Source organism: Phoxinus phoxinus, assembly GCF_949152265.1.
Source record: "Phoxinus phoxinus genome assembly, chromosome: 4".
Lineage (NCBI taxonomy): Eukaryota > Metazoa > Chordata > Actinopteri > Cypriniformes > Leuciscidae > Phoxinus > Phoxinus phoxinus.
The window spans coordinates 39441388-39463215 of record NC_136879.1 but is presented as its reverse complement, the minus strand read 5'-3'; the positions used below and the strand labels follow the sequence as shown (position 1 = coordinate 39463215).

The 21828-nt window shown below is 38.6% G+C and overlaps 2 protein-coding genes across 3 annotated transcripts in view; both read right to left on the bottom strand.

Moving 5' to 3' along the window:
* LOC306997074 (uncharacterized protein) overlaps nt 1-21828 on the bottom strand; it is a 268793-nt gene that overhangs the window by 104388 nt on the left and 142577 nt on the right. The window lies entirely within an intron of this gene.
* On the bottom strand, nt 3385-11461 carry LOC306997050 (uncharacterized protein). Of its 2 annotated transcripts, XM_079610078.1 has the most exons (4): nt 11318-11461; nt 10906-11105; nt 6088-6336; nt 3385-5806 (listed from the first exon to the last, which is right to left on the bottom strand). In XM_079610078.1, the coding sequence occupies exons 3-4, from the start codon at nt 6170-6172 to the stop codon at nt 4647-4649; spliced, it is 1245 nt and encodes a 414-aa protein (XP_079466204.1). In that variant the 5' UTR covers nt 6173-6336; nt 10906-11105; nt 11318-11461; the 3' UTR covers nt 3385-4646. The 2 variants fall into 2 exon arrangements, with proteins under 2 accessions (XP_079466204.1, XP_079466205.1); XM_079610079.1 differs by lacking the exon at nt 6088-6336 and having other exon boundaries at nt 3391-5806; nt 11318-11454.

The window sequence follows — 21828 nt, the reverse complement described above, 5'->3', positions numbered from 1 at the left end:
CAAATAAGCTTATCTAAAATCCTTAAGTGTTTGTTCAACTATGTTTAGCCCTATTTAAAATACAGGACAAATTGGCCCAGATAAAAAATCTAAAAAAATATTTTTTTTTTGCCAGAATAGCTCCTCGTCAAAAACTTTATTAAAAGTCGCAGCAGAAATTAAAAAATTGCGAAATGTGGTGATAAAATACTAAATTGGCAACACTTTGAACTACAACTGTTGAAAGTTTTGGGCAAAGTATGTTTTTTCTGCACTCGATTCGTCTCGCGTTTCTCTCTTCTGCGCATCAGTGCGCACGGTGTCATATTTCTTAAAGGGGCCGCATATTCTTAAAGGGGTCATGACATGAGAAACCAAATTTGCCTTGATCTTTTGGTATATAAGAGGTCTTTGTACCATTAAAACGTCCTGCAAGTTTCATAGCTTAAGACGTCCTCCCCATTATAAACGAATCATTTATTTAATCAAGCTCTAAATACAGCTCGTTCTGGATCCATGGTAAGAAGTGACGTCACGGTACGAAGTGACGTACCAGCGTTTGCATATGACCGCCTCCGTCACAAGACAACTACGCTTAAAGCGCAAGACAACTACGCTCACTTCGTATCGTTGTCGCGCCCGCGCGCCGCGCGCCTCACAAGTGTTCAGTCGACGGACAGCGAGTGGGTCTGTGTACAGGGAGATTACGACGCCGCAGATGTGCTGTTCCTGGCTGTGGACAAACTACATCTTTGAATACGCTGCGAAAGATCCAGTCGGCAGGGAAAAATGGATGCACTTTATTTTTTGTGGACGTCTCAGTCACGGCAGTGTTAGTTTAAGCGTTTGTTCTGTACATTTGAAGGATGACTAACTTTGAGCTTTGCCAGAAAACTGTTGCTCAAAGATAAGTCCGTGCCGACTATTCTGGGCTCAGCATCGACGACGCAAACTGTAAGTAATGTATTTAAAACTTTAAACTACTTTTTAAATACGCTGAAAGATCCAGTCGTCAGGGAAAAATGGATGCACTTTATTTTTTGCGGACGTCCCAGTCACGGCAGTGTTCTATACATTTAAGGATGACTGTTTTGAGGAAAAAATCCCAATATGATGCTTGGCTTTGCCAGAAAACTGTTGCTCAAAGATAAGTCCGTGCCGACTCTTCTGGGCTCAATAAAGACGACGCAAACTTACTTTTTACCATGGCTAATATAAACACATTTGTATAAGAGAATCTTGAAAATATGTCGCCTTTCTAGTAGGCCTACATGTGATAGAACATTAAAAATGTTGCCTTTATCAATGCTGCATCTTCAAAGATGCCCTGTGCATGCATTTTTGTCCGTGGTACACCCTATCATTTCATTGGAATTAGTTAAATAATGTTAAACTGTTAGCAAATGAAGCTATAGGATAATTATGCAACAATAATCCGTTTTCAAGTGTCTCGGGTTAATTTTTTTTTATTAATTCAAAATAGTTTCACTTTCCATGTGGACACGGGCTGATCCAGTCTTCGTTGTTGTGGTGATGGTTCATTTTCCTCTGATTCCTCATCTGATTCCGGCTCAAACATAATAAGGTTTTATCATTGCAAGAGCCATCGCTTCGCATGCATCACCCGCTATTAAACAGTTACGCCGAATCCGCAAACGTTCTGGCTGGGGGCGTCAATAATTGATGCATAGGCACTGACGTTAGCCAATCATAACAGTGGGCGTTAACACTGAACTCTTAAAGGGGAAACACCCCCAAAACAGACTGTTTGGATCAGAGGATGAGAAACAGGGTGGGAAAAGGTCATAAATCACTACATTTTAAAAGTTTTTTGTAAAAAAAACTATAGTAATACTATAATTGCACCTAAGGGAACATAATAATAAAATAAAAAAAAACATGTCATGACCCCTTTAAATAAATCACATCTCCGCATTGTAATGAAACAAATAGGCCTACACTAACATGTCTTCGAAAGTCTAGTCACCTGATGTTTTTTTATCAATATCTTGATAAAGATCTCTTTCCGTTATACAGACTTTTACTCTGGTTAAAATTAAAGTTACACATAACTTGTTTTTGAAACTGTTTCACATTTTCATTTTTCAAATTCATATTTGCGCCCATATTCAGGAAAACAATACTCTTGTTTGTATGTTGCTTGATCATAATATACTTGCCTATACTGATCCTACATAATAAAAGAAACAGAGGAAAAACTAACCACAGAGGGGTTTTTTTGCCCCTATATTTAGATTTTTGGGGGGCATTTTGATATTTTATGGCATTTCTGCCCCAGTGTGACAGGAAACAGTAACTATAGTGAGATGGGAGAGATATCTATTAAACTAAATTACTTATTGGAAACTTAATAGAAATTACTGTTCTCACTAAAAAACTGTGACACATATAATTTATCAATATTTTTCTAAATGTGCGCTCTTTTCAACTAAAAGACTGAACAGGTTGTTTTGTGCAGTCCTGTGACCACAAATAAAAAGTGCGCAAATACAATTGAATCTTTTTTTATGCGAACAATGATATAACCTAATTTGATATGGTCTGTTAAGAGCCCTTGTGGCTTGACAGTGGAAATGCGGCTAATCATTTCTGACTGGCATATAAATGAACACATTAGACCATTCATCTGCATAAACTTTCAGATGTTCTTTCAGAATTGACGCTGAAGTATTTTTTGTTTCTACCACACTGAATACAGATTGAATTTACAAATGATGATTGAGACTGTTTGCACATTTGAAACTCTTTTAAGAGAAGGAAAGGAAAAGGATATACTACCCGCCCAATTTTGAAATATCTAGGTATTATCAACTGGCCAGCATTTTGAGATCGCAGTGGCCCTATGGTTCTAGTAAGAACGGTAGCCACTGCGTTTTTGGACCAACTAGAGTTTGTTTTTTAAGCGTGCAGGGCAACCACCCAGTAGAGCATTACAATCTATCCTAGCCTGCTTTTGACATTATGGGTCGGTTTCCTGTTCAAGGTTTACATTAAGCCCGGACTAGACCGTAGTTATATTAGGACTTTTCAGTAGTTTTTACAAACATACCTTACAAAAAAACATTACTGGTGTGCATCTTAAGACAAAACAATGCAAATTATATATTTTAAGATATGTCAGTGAAAGCTGTTTTAAGTTAAGACAGCTCAAACATGCATTTTAGTCTGGGACTAGACTTAAACCCTGTCCAGGAAACCACCCCTAAGAGCATATGTCATTATTTAGAGATATGTTTAGGATGGAAAAATGCAGTTTTACATATGCTAGAAATGTGGCTTACAAACGAAAGTGTACTGGCCTCACTAAACGTATATGTATTTAGCTATCCAGCGCGTATAAACAGCCAGGTGAGGTGAACAAAGAAAAGAGATGATGCTTTATCTCGAGGTCCTTTTTCTCCTCTCCTTTATTTTACACACAGCAGTGCAAAAACAAGCTGTAAAACTGTAAACACAAATAAAAGTACCTATTAACTCAAATTGCCTTCTTCAATCGTTTCCAAAACCAAATACAACACATACATAGTTTTCTACTGAGCATGAGCCGCCATTACACGGTAAACAGAGGAATCTACACTTCGCGGCAACACGTTGATTTTCTTCTTACACATTCTCTTAAGAAAATGACGAATATAAAACGCCTTATATATCACACAGCGCTACTCACCGGCATTGCCCCCGAGTGAAAACACAACTGAGCGGGGATTGAAGAAACTTGACAGCAGCATTTACACAACACAGAGTACAACTCGCTCTGGAAAAGTCTCGTACTAACTGAACTCTAATCTCGTTCCAAACGAGAAAACAACAGAAAAATATAAACTGTACACCAAACCTGCCGTTACCACAAGTGTCTGGTAGATGGCGCTAACGCACCGCAAATAACGAAAGAAACACAAAATAACTGAATGATCATTAAGACCGACACAGAAAGATTGCTACCAAAGAGCACACCCAGCTTCCTAACCGAAGACAAAACCTTGACAGAGCAGCCATCAAGCGTTAAACTGTATTCTAGCTTATTAAGTGCAGAGGTTTTGGTGCAATAATTAAAACCTCTGTTTTTGGTAAACCTCAGACATAGTAGTAGGAAATTACACGTCATCCAATTTTTTATATTAACTATGCATTTAATTCGTTTTGTGAATTTGTATGTTTCATCAGGCTGTGAAGAAATATGGAGCTGAGTATCATCAGTTTAACAGTGAAAGCTAACGCCAAATTTCCTAATGATATCTCCAACGGGTTGCATGTACAGGGTGAGAAGCAACGGTCCTAGAATTGAGCCTTGCAGTACTCCATACTGAACTTGTGATCGATATGACACCTTTATTTCTCATAATTACTATCAGAAAACAATATACACTATAGTAAATGGACATTTCCACTGCATGGAACGGCTCACTATTGGGGTGTTTTCCACTGTGTACAGTACCTAGTACCTTTACTTTTAGTATCACCTCGGTTGAGGTTCCAAGCGAGCCGTATCAATTCTAAAATGTGACGTGTAAACACTGCAGATCACTGATTGGTCAGACTAATACGTTAAGATAATAGTAAGAGACAAGACTCGGCTTTTAGTATAAACTCCATGTTTTATCTCAGAGAATTTCCCTGAATGCATTTGACATGAAAACTAATTTTGCTCACTTGCAACATTTTTTCACATGAGTGTAAAGGCCTGATGAATGTCTAAAACTCTCTCCACACTGAGTACAGTCGTACGGCTTCTCTCCAGTATGAACTCGCTCATGTACTTTCAGGGTTTCAGACCGAGAGAAACTCTTGTCACAGGATGAACACTTGAAGGGTTTTTCTCCAGAGTGAATGCGGAGATGATATTTTAAACCAGTTGAATCTTTGAAACTCTTCTCACACTGAATACAGTAGTACGGCTTCTCTCCAGTATGAACTCGCTCGTGTGATTTCAGCTGTCCAGACTGAGAGAAACTCTTGTCACAATATGAGCACTTGAAGGGTTTTTCTCCAGTATGAATTCTTTGGTGCCGTTTCAGATATTCAGGTGTAGTAAAGCTCTTCCCACAGTCACAACACACATGATCTCTCACTTCATTATGTGTTTTCTGGTGCAGTTTAAAACTGTCCAGTCGTGGAAAACTCTGTCCACAGAAACACACATAAGGCTTCTCGTCTGAATGAACTTTCAGGTGATCTTTTAGACTTGATGATGAAATAAAACATTTCCCACACTGATCACAGTTAAATGTTTTTTCTCCAGAGTGAATGCGGAGATGATATTTTAAACCAGTTGAATCTTTGAAACTCTTCTCACACTGAGTACAGTCGTACGGCTTCTCTCCAGTATGAACTCGCTCGTGTGATTTCAGCTGTCCAGACTGAGAGAAACTCTTGTCACAAGATGAGCACTTGAAGGGTTTTTCTCCAGTATGAAATCTTTGGTGCAGTTTCAGATAGCTAGATGTAGTAAAGCTCTTCCCACAGAGAGAACACACATGATCTCTCACTTCATCGTGTGTTTTCTGGTGCAGTTTAAAACTGTACAGTCGTGAAAAACTCTTTCCACAGAAACACACATAAGGCTTCTCATCTGAATGAACTATCAGGTGTGATTTTAGATGTGATGACAAAATAAACTCTTTCCCACACTGATCACAGTTAAATGGCTTTTCTCCAGTGTGAATTCTCATGTGTGTCTTAAGGCATTTGTGTCTGAAACTCTTTCCACACTGTGAGCAGGAGTGCAGCTTTTTGGCTTTTGTTCCTTCAGTTTTTAAGTCACAGTGTTTCTTTACTTCGTTTAGTTCATGTTTCACTTCCATTTGCTCTGAAATAAACATTATGTAGTCAGAATCAGTTCAAGGAGGATAAATGTGAAAATTCAAGTGAACATTTAACAGAAATCAAGACTTTCAGAAACAAAGGGTTCTGTCTGTGTGAGTATAAAGTATCAGATTCTTGATGTTCAAAGGTCAGTTCTGTCATGTCAATACGATTAAAACTAAAAAATGAAAAAGGTTGTGCACATTTATATGCACTTCTCTATCATTTATCATATAATGCTTATTCATTCTCAGAATTATTGAACAATCAAGAATGAACACCAACCTATTTGTTCCTCAGTATCTTCATGTTTTATTCCGGATGGTTCTGGATCACTCATGTCTTCAATCTCCTCTTTAATAAACTCCATCTTTAACAGTCACACAGATTTCAGCTGCTACTCCTGGAGTTTGTCCTTCTCTTGTAGGATGATGGGAATATTCCCAGTATTTATTGGTGAATTGTTGTGGGAGGGGCTTCACTGCAGATGTGAACTGTGATCACTGTGTGATACTGACGCCCACAGGACCAGATCTGGAAAAATCAAAGATAAATTACTTAATTTATACGGGATTACTTTAACAGCAAACACACGTGGTGCTTCATATATATTTAGTTAAAAAATAGAGCATTTTGAGTTACATATTGGTAGTGTATAAAACACTGTATAACCTGCGCTTATAAACACTACTTTATTGGGCTTTACTGAGGAAAGATAAAAGAAGATGCCATTTAAACTTTTCTGAAGACAGTCATTTCTCATCAGATATACATTCAAATAAAAACTCCTCAGATCTGAACTAATCATGAATGGTCGATTTCAGTGTCAGAAAGAGAGTTTGCAGGTTTGGTTTCTGTAGCCTTTAATAGTATTTTTAGTCATGTACTTTAACCTGAAGGGTAAAACATTAAACACACATTGATAGGTGATTATCACATAAAGTGATGATCCTGTAGTTTGTCAGACACTAATGACGAGCTTGATGTGCCAATTTACAGAAGATCTCAGACATCACCATAATGAATGAGGTGAAAACAGGGACTATTGAATGAGATAGAGATGCTTTTCCCAAAAGACCTATAACTTCTTCCACTAAAGATTGCTTTATCAATAATCTTCCTAATCAGTTTCATCATCGCAGCATCCCAGATAGCTTAGAAGAAATAGAGGTATTTCGCGTTTCATGGAAGGAGAGCTCGATTGCATACAGAGAGGCTTTAAAAGCTGCTAGATATGCTTATTTTTCAACCCTATTAAGCCGCGTTTACACCGCAGGAACTTTCCAGAGGAACTAGGAACTTTGGGCTGGTACTCGTGTGTTTACACTAGGGATGCAAATTATCGATTAATTCATTAATCATTAGTTGATTGACCTTATCGATCGATTAACGATTAACTGATAAGTGGCTATTTTCCTGAGAATGTAAATTTCTCACGGTATCAATAGTGTCTTTAACATAAAAAGCTAAATATTGCTTCTATAGGCTACTGAATAAAAATGCATGTTATATTGCTCAATTGATGTTTTATTGTAACAGTTGTTTAGGGATGTCAATTTTCACAAATTCCTATGATCGATGGATGAATGTTTCGATGTCATTGATTATTTAATTATCAAATGTAATGACTACTATACAACGTGTCACCAGCGCCGCCTCAGACGCGTGCAGAATGTGTGACTGTGGACGTGCTCTCCCTGAACACCGCACTGAACACGGCAACTAAACCCAATGCATTCACAACCATTTAATACAATAGTGTTCTCATGTTATGTAATATGTCAGTCCCAAATTATAAATCGTTATTATTAGTCGTGCATTTCTGTTTAAGCTGCGCGCGCTGAATGAATAGGCTACTGTTAATCTGGAGCACTTAGTTTGCTAGCGCGTTATTTAACTCAAAGAAACGCATCCTATATGAGATTAATCAGATATATTCAAAATAAACATAATGTTACAAATTATTTCTGCACAGAATGACGCGAATGCACAAGTGAACTTGAGTTACGTGCCATTCATTCAGAATGATCATGTTGTGGACGCGCTCTTCCTGGAGCAACGCGACACGGCAACTAAACCCAAATAATGCACAATGTTTTATTACAATATTGTTCTCTTTATAATGTTATGTAATATGACAGTCCTGCCAATAGTCATTATTAGTCGTGCAGTGCCGTTTGAGCCGCGCGCGCTGAAGCTGATCACCCGCACTACTGCGTTCATTCAAGGGATGCATCCAATATAAGATAAATCAGATATAGATAGGCATACACAAAATAATCACAATATTACAACTTACATTTAGGGCTGGGCGATATGGACCAAAAGTCATATCCCGATATATTTAGACTGACTATCGATATACGATATATATCCCGATATTTTTTCCGCAAAGTGAGAACAAATGTTCAGTCAAAGTCAAAGATGGACTTCACTGTATAAATTATGCATTGATTCTTATTAAAGTTACTATTAAAGTTCTCAGTCAAGAGCAGTGTGTGATGTCCTCTGTGTTGTGTTGTTTTATTAACATTAAATGGATAGTTCTCCCCAAATGTTTAATTGTCATCATTTACTCTCTCAAGTTGTTTTAAACCTGAATATGTTTCTTTCTTCTGTTGAAGTTATTTGGAAGAATGTGGGTAACCAAACAGTTGATGTTCCCCAGTGACTTCTATATTTATTTCCTATGGTAGTCAATGGGGACCAGCAACTGTCTGGTTACCCACATTCTTCCAAATATCTTATTTTGTGTTCAGCACAATAAATAAATTAATACAGGTTTGGAACAACATTAGAGTGAGTAAATAATGACAAAATGTTTTTTTTTTTTTGGGTGAATAATCCCTTTAAGGACAAGCGGCATCATGTTTACTATTAGGGCTACTGTCTCTTTAAGACCTGAAAGCAACGCGTCTAATATGTACGCATATGACAAGCAGATTTCTCTAAATTTTCTCGGTTTGCTTTCACTTTAGACATAACCAACTTTCTTTATGTAAACCTTGAGTGTATTTGACAGCATTAGCTCAAAAAGACTTGAAAGATAACTTAGTCCAGTATCCAGGCGCTGTTAGACAGGCTTTAGTGCATGCGCGCGTCGGGTGTTTGCACTCAGATAAGCGCATGTTAGAACAGCGCATCAGCAGCGAATGACGTGTTTAACCGGCAAGGCTTTAAAGCACATGCAAAGAATGAACTTTAGTGAACTGCAGTGTCCCGTTCCTCTGCGTAAATATTTAATGTGAGTATTTGTCGCGTTGTACACTGGGCTGCTGAGACGCAGACTGCTTCAAAAGCACGCAGCAGCAAAGATCACAGCGCAAATTTGAACTATATCGCGATATATGCGATATGGTCTAATTCCATATCGCATCTAAAAATATATCGATATATTTTTTATATCGATATATCACCCAGCCCTACTTACATTTGCACAAAACAAAAGGCTGCGAATGAACACGCAAACTTATGGTCATAATGAACTAAGGTGTAAAATGGTCCCAAACAAAACGCGCTCGCTTTGTTTCGCGGTTGAGCAGCACGCACGCGCATTAACCTGCTTAATTGATGATCGAGAAGTTGTATCGATTAAGTGTATAATCGACAATTAATCGATCGTCGATTCATCGTTGACATCCCTAGTTTACACCGCAGGAATCAGGGTCTAAATGAAGTTCCGGGTAAATATTTCCCCCTCCGAAAGTCCCTGCTCGCGAGGTAGTACTTTTTCAAAGTTCAGGAACTGTCGGGGTGGGACTTGTGTGCTGAACATGCTGATTGGTTGTGTTCACGCTGCATTTTGATTTGATGACTCCACGCAGCATTCTATTTTAACCGCCATTTTTAAAAAATCTATTGCGGTTCGTGGCTTCATGCAGTAAGAGTTGTCTGTCTGCAAATATGGAATTTAATTTTTTTTTTAAACCGCCGCTGGACCGACGACGAGGTTCAGGCTTTATTAAAGGTGGGGTATGTGATTTGCAAAACGGCTGGCAGATTTTGAAAATACACAACTCAAATGGTCCTACCTTCTTTCCTTTGACTCCACCCATTCAAAGAACATGGACATGGAGGGGGAAGGGGGGGATGGTACGACCGATTGATTGACACACTTACTGTCCAATGATTCTAGGTGGGCTTGGAAATGATTGGCTGGAGTTTTTCGAGTCCTGCCCGTTCCACAGATGATTAAATTGCTAAATTTTTATTTCAGTGCTTCTAACTCAGTGGCTGTAAGTGGGTTAGGAATAGGATTTTAAGTGATTTTGAAAAAATGGCCAAAAAAGAGAATTACATACCCCTAATCTTCCCGGTACTTTAGACCGCAGTGTAAACGCAGAAAGCAACCGGTCTGGGGCAAAAAAAAGTTCCTGGGACAAATTGTTCCGGGTAATTTCGGTGGAAACGCGGCTTTAGAAGAAAATAAACATAATCCTAGGTATTTATTTGAAACAGTGGTTAAACTAACAAAAAAGAAAGCTTCAAACCCAGAAGTTTCCAAGCAACACAGCAGTAATGACTTTATGAACTTCTTCACTTATAAGATTGATAATATCAGGGACAAAATTATAACTATGCCGGAAGCAAGTTATTTTAGTCAATACAGTTTTAAATATGCATATTTTTCTTACACGAACGCATTGCTTGGCTTCAGAAGGCCTTTATTAACCCCCCAGAGCCGCGGGGAGAACTTTATCATGAATGGATGCACTTTTATCATGGATGGATGCGCTTTGATGGACTTCACAACAAACGGCCATTAATCGCCATTATAAAGCTTGGAAGAGCCAGGACATTTTTTAATATAGGCCTAACTCCGACTGTATTCATCTGATAGAAGAATATCATATTACCTATACCTAGGATGGCTTGAGGGTGAGTTAATCATGGGGTAATTAAATTTTTGGGGTGAACTATCCCTTTAATGTGAAAAGGGTCAGTTCTGTCATTCATTTGTCAATATGATTAAAATGTAGATGAAAAATGCTGAACAAGGTAATGATTTAGATGTATTCTTGTATCATGTATTATCCATATACTGCTGTTTATTTCACATCTACTAAAGCAGTCAACAATGAAGAATCAAGAATGAACACCAACCTATTTGTTCCTCAGTATCTTCATGTTTTATTCTGGATGGTTCTGGATCACTCATGTCTTCAATCTCCTCTTTAATAAACTCCATCTTTAACAGTCACACAGATTTCAGCTGCTACTCCTGGAGTTTGTCCTTCTCTTGTAGGATGATGGGAATATTCCCAGTATTTTATTAGTGAGTTGCTGTGGGAGGGACATCAGATCTGCCAAATTCAAAAAGAAGTTACTGAATTTATACTAAAATATGTGTTGTAATAACAGAGTCTATGGAAAAACTCTCTGCCAACATAGTATTACACTCGAATTAATAATAAATCTGGACACGCAACGCATTTCTTTACATTAAACGTTACTTAAACAAGTAAACTCTGGAGCTGTTTAATGTTAAACTCTGTAATCTGGTAACATCTCTCACCAGCAGACTGGAAATATACGGCATCCGAAGAAAATATTCCACATTTGTCCTTCTTTCACGATCGTTAACAGCGTCACTTTCAGTCTCGACTGGTTAAAGTTTCAGCTGCTCGTCTATCTCGTGTCTCTCGCGCTTCTCTCTTCTGCGCATCCTCAGTGCGCAGAGTGTCATGTTTCTTAAAGGGGCCGCATATTCTTAAAGACCCTGTAAAGTCAAAATTAAGTGTGTGTTCTGAGTTTGTGTTATTTACAGAAAAATAAAACTCCTTTTAAAAATGTAAAAAAATGCATATGACTAGGATTATTTACTATTAAACAAAATAAGCTAGTAACATTGTAATTATTAATTAATTATACGTTGTATATCGTCTTTTATTATCTGTCTACCAAGCTCTGCTAATGTATGAAATATAGATTATTCAAATTAAAAAACAATATCATACATACCGGCTTGTAGTCATGCCTGGGGTATTTGCTTATTCATCATTAGGTACCGCCTGGACAGAACCACTGATAACTTTTTTCTCATTCAGCCATATATTAGGAGAGCCTCTTGCGCTTAAGGAGCTAACTTGAGCTCTGCACGACATGGCGCATATTTACTGCGCATGATCTCACACTCCGTCGCTAGGGAAACAAAGACGCTAAAACGCAAACGCACACAAATAAGCTTATCTAAAATCCTTAAGTGTTTATTCAACTATGCGTAGTCCTATTTAAAATACAGGACAAATTGCCCCAGATAAAAAATCTAATTTTAATTATTATTTTTTGCTAGAATAGCTCCTCGTCAAAAACTTTATTAAAAGTCGCAGCAGAAATGAAAAAATTGTGAAATGTGGTGATAAAATACTAAATTGGCAACACTTTGAACTACAACTGTTGAAAGTTTTGGCCACAGTCTATGGTTTTTCTGCACTCAACTCGTCTCGTCTCTCGCGTTTCTCTCTTCTGCGCATCAGTGCGCACGGTGTCATATTTCTTAAAGGGGCCGCATATTCTTAAATAAATCACATCTCCGCATTGTAATGAAACAAATAGGCCTACACTAACATGTCTACGAAAGTCTAGTCACCTGATGTTTTTTTTATCAATATCTTGATAAAGATCTCTTTCCGTTAACAGACTTTTACTCTGGTTAAAATTAAAGTTACACATAACTTGTTTTTGAAACTGTTTCACATTTTCATTTTCATTTTTCAAATTCATATTTGCACCCATATTCAGGAAAACAATACTCTTGTTTGTATGTTGCTTGATCATAATATACTTGCCTATACTGATCCTACATAATAAAAGAAACAGAGGAAAAACTAACCACAGAGGGTTTTTTTTGCCCCTATATTTAGATTTTTGGGGGGCATTTTGATATTTTATGGCATTTCTGCCCCAGTGTGACAGGAAACAGTATAGTGAGATGGGAGAGATATCTATTAAACTAAATTAATTATTGGAAACTTGAATGGAGAATAAATGAATTATTGGAAAGAAATTACTGTTCTCACAAAAAAACTGTGACACATATAATTTATCAATATTTTTCTAAATGTGCGCTCTTTTCAACTAAAAGACTGAACAGGTTGTTTTGTGCAGTCCTGTGACCACAAATAAAAAGTGAGCAAATACAATTGAATATTTTTTTATGCGAACAATGATATAACCTAATTTGATATGGTCTGTTAAGAGCCCTTGTGGCTTGACAGTGGAAATGCGGCTAATCATTTCTGACTGGCATATAAATGAACACATTAGACCACTCATCTGCATAAACTTTCAGGTGTTCTTTCAGAATTGATGCTGAAGTATTTTTTGTTTCTACCACACTGAATACAGATTGAATTTACAAATGATGATTGAGACTGTTTGCACATTTGAAACTCTTTTAAGACAAGGAAAGGAAAAGGATATACTGCCCGCCCATATTTGAAATATCTAGGTATTATCAACTGGCCAGCATTTTGAGATTGCAGTGGCCCTTTGGACTATAATGCGATGACAGCTCGCTTAAGTAATGAGGAGCTAAACCATTCAGGGCTTTATAAGTCATTTTAAAAAGTATAGGGAGCCAATGCAGTGTTGACAGAACCGGGCTAATATACCTCCTGGTTCTAGTAAGAACGGTAGCCACTGCGTTTTTGGACCAACTAGAGTTTGTTTTTTAAGCGTGCAGGGCAACCACCCAGTAGAGCATTACAATCTATCCTAGCCTGCTTTTGACATTATGGGTCGGTTTCCTGTTCAAGGTTTACATTAAGCCCGGACTAGACCATAGTTGTATTAGGACTTTTCAGTAGTTTTTACAAACATACCTTACAAAAAAACATTACTGGTGTGCATCTTAAGACAAAACAATGCAAATGATATATTATAAGATATGTCAGTGAAAGCTGTTTTAAGTTAAGACAGCTCAAACATGCATTTTAGTCTGGGACTAGACTTAAACCCTGTCCAGGAAACCACCCCTAAGAGTACATGTCATTATTTAGAGATATGTTTAGGATGGAAAAATGCAGTTTTACATATGCTAGAAATGTGGCTTACAAATGAAAGATTGCTACCAAAGAGCACACCCAGCTTCCTAAACGAAGACAAAACCTTGACAAAGCAGCCATCAAGCGTTAAACGGTATTCTAGCTTATTAAGTGCAGAGGTTTTGGTGCAATAATTAAAACCTCTGTTTTTGGTAAACCTCAGACATAATAGTAGGAAATTACACGTCATCCAATTTTTTATATTAACTATGCATTTAATTCGTTTTGTGAATTTGTATGTTTCATCAGGCTGTGAAGAAATATGGAGCTGAGTATCATCAGTTTAACAGTGAAAGCTAACGCCAAATTTCCTAATGATATCTCTAACGGGTTGCATGTACAGGGTGAGAAGCAACGGTCCTAGAACTGAGCCTTGCGGTACTCCACACTGAACTTGTGATCTATATGACACCTTTTCGTTTACTGCTACAAATTGATGACGGTCAGATAATTATGTGATAAGTTTAAGTATAGTGATAAGCATCAGATAGGTATTTGAACCATGCCAATGCAACTGCAAACATCATTTTCGAGCCTATTCAAGAGAATGTTGTTTGTCGACTATGTCAAAAGCAGTGCTTGGGTCCAGTAACACTAATAGAGAGATGCAACCATGATTGGATCACAAGAGTCATTTGTAGCTCTAATGACAGCAGTCTCAGTACATGATATAGTCTAAATCCTGACTAGAAAATCCTCCCAGAGACCATTTCTCTCTAAGAAGGAACATAGTTTTGAGGATACTGCCTAGTATTTATTTATTTCTCATAATTACTTCAAGAAAACAATATACACTATAGTAAATGGACATTTCCACTGCATGGAACGGCTCACTATTGGGGTGTTTTCCACTGTGTACAGTACCTAGTACCTTTACTTTTACTATCACCTCGGTTGAGGTTCCAAGCGAGCCGTACCGATCCTAAAATGTGACGTGTAAACACTGCAGATCACTGATTGGTCAGACTAATACGTTAAGATAATAATAAGAGACAAGACTCGGCTTTTAGTATAAACTCCATGTTTTATCTCAGAGAATTTCCCTGAATGCATTTGACATTAAAACAAATTTTGCTCACTTGCAACATTTTTTCACATGAGTGTAAAGGCCTGATGAATGTCTAAAACTCTCTCCACACTGAGTACAGTCGTACGGCTTCTCTCCAGTATGAAGTCGCTCATGTACTTTCAGGGTTTCAGACCGAGTGAAACTGAGTGGTTTTTCTCCAGTATGAATTCTTTGGTGCTGTTTCAGTTGGCCAGATGTAGTAAAGCTCTTCCCACAGTCACAACACACATGATCTCTCACTTCATCATGTGTTTTCTGGTGCAGTTTAAAACTGTCCAGTCGTGGAAAACTCTGTCCACAGAAACACACATAAGGCTTCTCGTCTGAATGAACTTTCAGGTGATCTTTTAGACTTGATGATGAAATAAAACATTTCCCACACTGAACACAGTTAAATGTTTTTTCTCCAGAGTGAATGCGCAGATGATATCTCAAACCTGTTGAATCTTTGAAACTCTTCTCACACTGAGTACAGTAGTACGGCTTCTCTCCAGTATGAACTCGCTCATGTGATGTCAGGTGTCCAGACTGAGAGAAACTCTTGTCACAATATGAGCACTTGTAAGGTTTTTCTCCAGTATGAATTCTTTGGTGCTGTTTCAGTTGGCGAGATGTAGTGAAGCTCTTCCCACAGTCACAACACACATAATCTCTCACTTCATCATGTGTTTTCTGGTGCAGTTTAAAACTGTTCAGTCGTGGAAATCTCTTTCCACAGAAACACACATAAGGCTTCTCATCTGAATGAACTTTCATGTGTGATTTTAGATGTGATGGCAAAATAAACGCCTTACCACACTGATCACAGTTAAATGGCTTTTCTCCAGAGTGAATTCTCATGTGTGCCTTAAGGTTTCCTTTGCGGCTGAAACTCTTTCCACACTGTGAGCAGGAGAGCAGCTTTTTGGCTTTTGTTCCTTCAGTTTTGAAGTCACAGTGTTTCTTTACTTCGTTTAGTTCATGTCTCACTTCCATTTGCTCTGAAATAAAAATATTATGTAGTCAGAATCAGTTCAAGGAGGATAAATGTGAAAATTCAAGTGAACATTTAACAGAAATCAAGACTTTCAGAAACAAAGGTTTCAAAGTATCAGGTCATTGATGTTCAAAGGTCAGTTCTGTAATTTTAATACTATTAAAACTAAAAAATGAAAAAGGTTGTGAACATTTATATGCACTTCTCTATCATTTATCATATAATGCTTATTCATTCACAGAATTATTGAACAATCAAGAATGAACACCAACCTATTTGTTCCTCAGTATCTTCATGTTTTATTCTGGATGGTTCTGGATCACTCATGTCTTCAATCTCCTCTTTAATAAACTCCATCTTTAACAGTCACACAGATTTCAGCTGCTACTCCTGGAGTTTGTCCTTCTCTTGTAGGATGATGGGAATATTCCCAGTATTTATTGGTGAATTGTTGTGGGAGGAGCTTCACTGCAGGTGTGAACTGTGATCACTGTGTGATACTGACGCCCACAGGACCAGATCTGGAAAAATCAAAGATAAGTTACTGAATTTATACTGGATTACTTTAACAGCCAAACACACGTGGTGCTTCAAACAAGTTGCAATAATCCAATCTGGATTAAATAAAAGCATGAATGACAGTTTCCATGTCCTTAAAATACAGAATTCTCTTCAATTTGGCAATGCTCTGCCATTGATAGAAGCTACTTTTAAACACGGCATTGACTCGTTTGTCAAATTTCAGCTCAGGATAAAAAATTAGTACACAAAGGTTCCTTGCTTGGGTGTTGACATTAGTGTCTAAGGGGTCAAGATGTAAAGAAAGCTGTTTGATATTATACATTGATAGGTGATTAACACATTAAGTGATGATCCTGTAGTTTGTCAGACACTAATGACGAGCTTGATGTGCCAATTTACAGAAGATCTCAGACATCACCATAATGAATGAGGTGAAAACAGGGACTATTGAACGAGATAAAGATGCTTTTCAGCAGCTCAGTTAAACGGGTTTGTTAGACTGTGAATTTGCTAATTGAAGAAGTTTTATTTATGTAGCGCCTTTCCGTAGCTCAAGGTCGCTTTACATTGTACATTACAATACACACACACCCGCTCACACATTACAGTCACATAGGATACATATAGTCACATTATCCAAAATACATGTTAAACAGATATGTTTTTAGCTGAGTCTTGAATGTAGCCACAGATGAGGTATTACGAAGTGTAAGTGTAGTGAATTCCTTAATTTAGGATCATTAACACTAAATGACCTTCCACCTACAGCAGACGAGGAAAACGAGGGATGGACAATAAACCAAGTTCAGCCGATCTAAGGGACTGGGCAGGGCGGTAAGAGTAAAGTAGATCAGACAGATATGGGGGTGCAAGACCATTTAATGCCTTAAACGTTAGAAGCAATACCTTAAAGTGGATACGTGATGCCACGGGTAGCCAGTGAAGGTCATGAAGCAGAGGAGCAATGTGAGCAGAACGCCTGGTGGAGGGGAAAACTCTTGCTGCTGAGTTTTGAACATACTGTAATCTTGCAATACGTTTTTTTGAACAGACCAAGAAATAGAGCATTGCAATAATCCAGACGTGATGTGATTAATGCATGAATTAAGGTGTCAGCATCAGCTAAAGTGAGAGAAGATCGTAGATGTGCAATATTACGAAGATGGGGGAAAAAAAGAGTTTTTAACAAATATGAGAGCCAAAAGATAGAGATGAGCCGAATAAGACACCAAGGTTACAAATAGATGACGAAGGCTTAACATGAACCCCATCAATATCAAAGGACAGGTCCATCCTTTTGACTGAAGGCAGCAGAGCAAATCACTATTGTCACAGGTTAACCTGGTGACTTTATAAACTTGGACTTACATACATCCATTTCACTGATACTGTGCATTGCCGGCAATATCAACATCTGTGTACACATCAGGAAGGTGTTATGGAGTTTTTGTTTTGTTCAGTCTAAGGTTTGTTACTGCTGTGTTTTGTTATAGTTCAACTCTTTATAGTTTTTCTTAAAGTTTGTCATTATTTGTCTATAATAACAGAATGCCAGAAAACACAATAATTCATATGATAATTACCTTTATTTTTCCACATATTTCCCACAAACCTTATTGCAGTTAAACTTCCCGGTTCACACTCTGTACAACCAAACCCATAATCCAGGTTAAACTGTCTTTTAAAGCAACCGCCACATCACTTCCTGTGGAAGATGCCATTTTGGTGTGATGTCAGAGGGGGGGATTTAGAAACCGTTGTTTTTGCCAATTAATTTGTTGTTAAACTCTTTCTCTGTTAATGGTTGTTGTTTTAGCTGTTTGGAAGGTTTAAGTGTTGTGTTGGGTGTTTATATTATTTAATTTGATTGTTACAAATGTTTTAGTTTGTACTTGTAGTTGGTATGCCCTATAGGTGGGGCTTCAGCCTATAAATAGGCTTGCTGTCTGAAAGGATACCAGTTCTGATTGTGGACTCAGAGGAAGCTCATACTGTGCAGTGTTGCGATCTTGGGCCAATTGGTTTAGCCAAAATTAGCACATTGTTGCTGTTTTCTTTTCTTTTTTGTACAGTTTTTATTTATTTTTGTCTTCTCATGCACTGTAAATATTTTTGCACCTTACAATAAACCACCATTTTTGGATTTTGCATCGACCTTTTTGTACAGCACGTCATTTCCCTTTTCCACTCCAACTGGTTGGCCGTCCTACAACTATTATCTCAGTTTTTTTATCATTTAATTTGAGGAAATTCAGGGACATCCAATACTTGATGTCCCTGATACTTGAGTATCAGGTGAGTGAGTGAGTCAGGCAGAAATGGCCTATCGGAGCTGGTGGTGAGATACATTTGAATGTCATCAGCATAGCAATGGCATTGAAGTCCATGCCTGCGTATGAAGTCACCGAGTGGATATAGATGATGAACAATAGTGGGCCAAGAACCGAACCTTGAGGAACACCCTGTGTAAGCGAAGCAGTTGCAGATCTATACCCTTGTATGCTGATATCATACTTTCTGTCGCTGATATAGGAAATGAGCCAGGAGAGAGATCAGTATTTCATGGCAGGCTGTGTCAAAAGCAGCGCTTAGATCGAGAAGCATCAAGATGTTTATCAGCCCTGAATCCAAGGACAAAAGAATGTCCTTAACCACCCGAAGAAGAGCAGTTTCAGTGCTGTGAGATGGGCGAAATCCTGACTGAAAAGGTTCAAAAAGAACATTACCATCCAAATGTGATAACAATTGTGAATGTTAAATTGGATATTGGTCTATAATTCACCTTTGGCTAAGCCCCGCCCCCCTTAGTTACTGTTGCTACCTCCGACAACTTCATCTGGGATCTGGTTTGGTATCAACATGGCTTATGCTGTGACGGCTCTTCCTGCTGAAATTTTATCAAACTTTTATAAAGCAGAAAATAAAGTGTCCGATAGAAATAGGCAAAAGGGGCTGCAGTGTGCGTTCGAAGGCTATATTCAAGACATACCGGTAAAACGCAAGCAACAACAAGGCATCCAAATAGAGGCAAAAGCATAACTGTCACAGTCAAAAAATTAACCACCGCATATCCTAATGGAGACGGAGGCTGGGACTAACAATATCAAAGAGCAACACTGTTCATGCAAAGCTGGGTAGGTCTCTATTCACTTCTATAATCTTTATTACAAAGCAAACGGACTACGCAAGTATAAAGTTGTATTTATTAGCAGCATGTGCTAGCGTATCAACAATTAGGATAGAGAACCGGAATCATAACCTAAACCAGCATAAAACTGTCTAACTAGTATAACTTCACAGTAAGGTTAAAAGCAAAATGTATCCTAGAGCAAACAAAAGTGAGCTTGTTGATCCTTGAGGGGTTTCGCTGACTGAGGACGTCCACACAGTTTAATCCAAAGACGACACTTGTCAGTATTTAACTTCGGTTTTGGGAAGGGAAAAAAAACGGACACCCCCCTCCAACCTCTCTGGGAAACGCGTATCTGTGTTACAAATGCCCCAGGCACAACGTTTAACCATATTTTTGATAAAACTACGACGGTAATAGCCTGTGAAAAAGTGACGGACCTCTGTGGGAGCTGCGCTGTGATTGGTCACTCTACATTCTAGGGCGTGGCTTAGCCAAAGGCGAATTGTCCATGTTTAGATGGTCACCCGCAGTGCCAGATCCACGAGCCCGTTCAGAGTGGTGGGAAGGTCCAGGGCGTAGATCTCCTTCTGGACGTGGTCAGCCAACCCATGCAGGAACATGTCCCACTGCGCCTCCTCGTTTCATCCGCACTCCGCCGCCAGGGTCCGAAATTCGATCGAGAAATCGGAGATAGATCTCTCTCCTTGGCGAAGTTCTGCCAGGGTCCTGGCAGCCTCTCTCCCCGAGACGGCACGGTCGAACACCTTCCTCATCTCGGCGGCGAGGGTCTGGAACGAGGCACAGCATGGGTTCTGGTTCTCCCACACCGCCGTTCCCCACAGCGCCGCCTTCCCAGTCAGCAGAGTCAACACAAAAGCCACCCGGGCTTGTTCGGTACTGAAGGTCTGAGGTTGAAGAGCGAAGTGCATCGAACAGCGCGTCAGGAATGATCTGCAAAAAGCTGGCTCACCAGCGTATGATTCAGGTGCGGGTAGGCGGGGCTCTGACTGTGAGAGGCGCGCTGGAGCTGTAGGAGGAACGATCGGTGTGGGCGGCGCAGCGGGACCCTGTAGGCGTTGGATCTGCTGGGTGAGCTAACTAACACCTTAGTTATATTAGGACTTTTCAGTAGTTTTTACAAACATACCTTACAAAAAAACATTACTGGTGTGCATTTTAAGACAAAACAATGCAAATTATATATTTTAAGATATGTCAGTGCAAGCTGTTTTAAGTTAAGACAGCTCAAACATGCATTTTAGTCTGGGACTAGACTTAAACCCTGTCCAGGAAACCACCACTAAGAGTATATGTCATTATTTAGAGATATGTTTAGGATGGAAAAAATGCAGTTTTACATATGCTAGAAATGTGGCTTACAAATGAAAGATTGCTACCAAAGAGCACACCCAGCTTCCTAACCGAAGACAAAACCTTGACAGAGCAGCCATCAAGCGTTAAACGGTATTCTAGCTTATTAAGTGCAGAGGTTTTGGTGCAATAATTAAAACCTCTGTTTTTGGTAAACCTCAGACATAATAGTAGGAAATTACACGTCATCCAATTTTTATATTAACTATGCATTTAATTCGTTTTGTGAATTTGTATGTTTCATCAGGCTGTGAAGAAATATGGAGCTGAGTATCATCAGTTTAACAGTGAAAGCTAACGCCAAATTTCCTAATGATATCTCTAACGGGTTGCATGTACAGGGTGAGAAGCAACGGTCCTAGAACTGAGCCTTGCGGTACTCCATACTGAACTTGTGATCGATATGACACCTTTTCGTTTACTGCTACAAATTGATGACGGTCAGATAATTATGTGATAAGTTTAAGTATAGTGATAAGCATCAGATAGGTATTTGAACCATGCCAATGCAACTGCAAACATAATTTTCGAGCCTATTCAAAAGAATGTTGTGGTCGACTATGTCAAAAGCAGTGCTTGGGTCCAGTAACACTAATAGAGAGATGCAACCATGATTGGATGACAAGAGTCATTTGTAGCTCTAATGACAGCAGTCTCAGTACATGATATAGTCTAAATCCTGACTAGAAAATCCTCCCAGAGACCATTTCTCTCTAAGAAGGAACATAGTTTTGAGGATAATGCTAGTATTTATTTATTTCTCATAATTACTTCAAGAAAACAATATACACTATAGTAAATGGACATTTCCACTGCATGGAACGGCTCACTATTGGGGTGTTTTCCACTGTGTACAGTACCTAGTACCTTTACTTTTAGTATCACCTCGGTTGAGGTTCCAAGCGAGCCG

Excerpts from the sequence above, each read along its gene's own strand:
- LOC306997050 (XM_079610078.1), bottom strand. The coding sequence starts at position 6,172 with ATGGAGTTTATTAAAGAGGAGATTGAAGACATGAGTGATCCAGAACCA. Across the intron at positions 5,807-6,087 it reads AGATACTGAGGAACAAATAG|AGCAAATGGAAGTGAAACAT; the intron begins GTTGGTGTTCAT and ends TGTTTATTTCAG.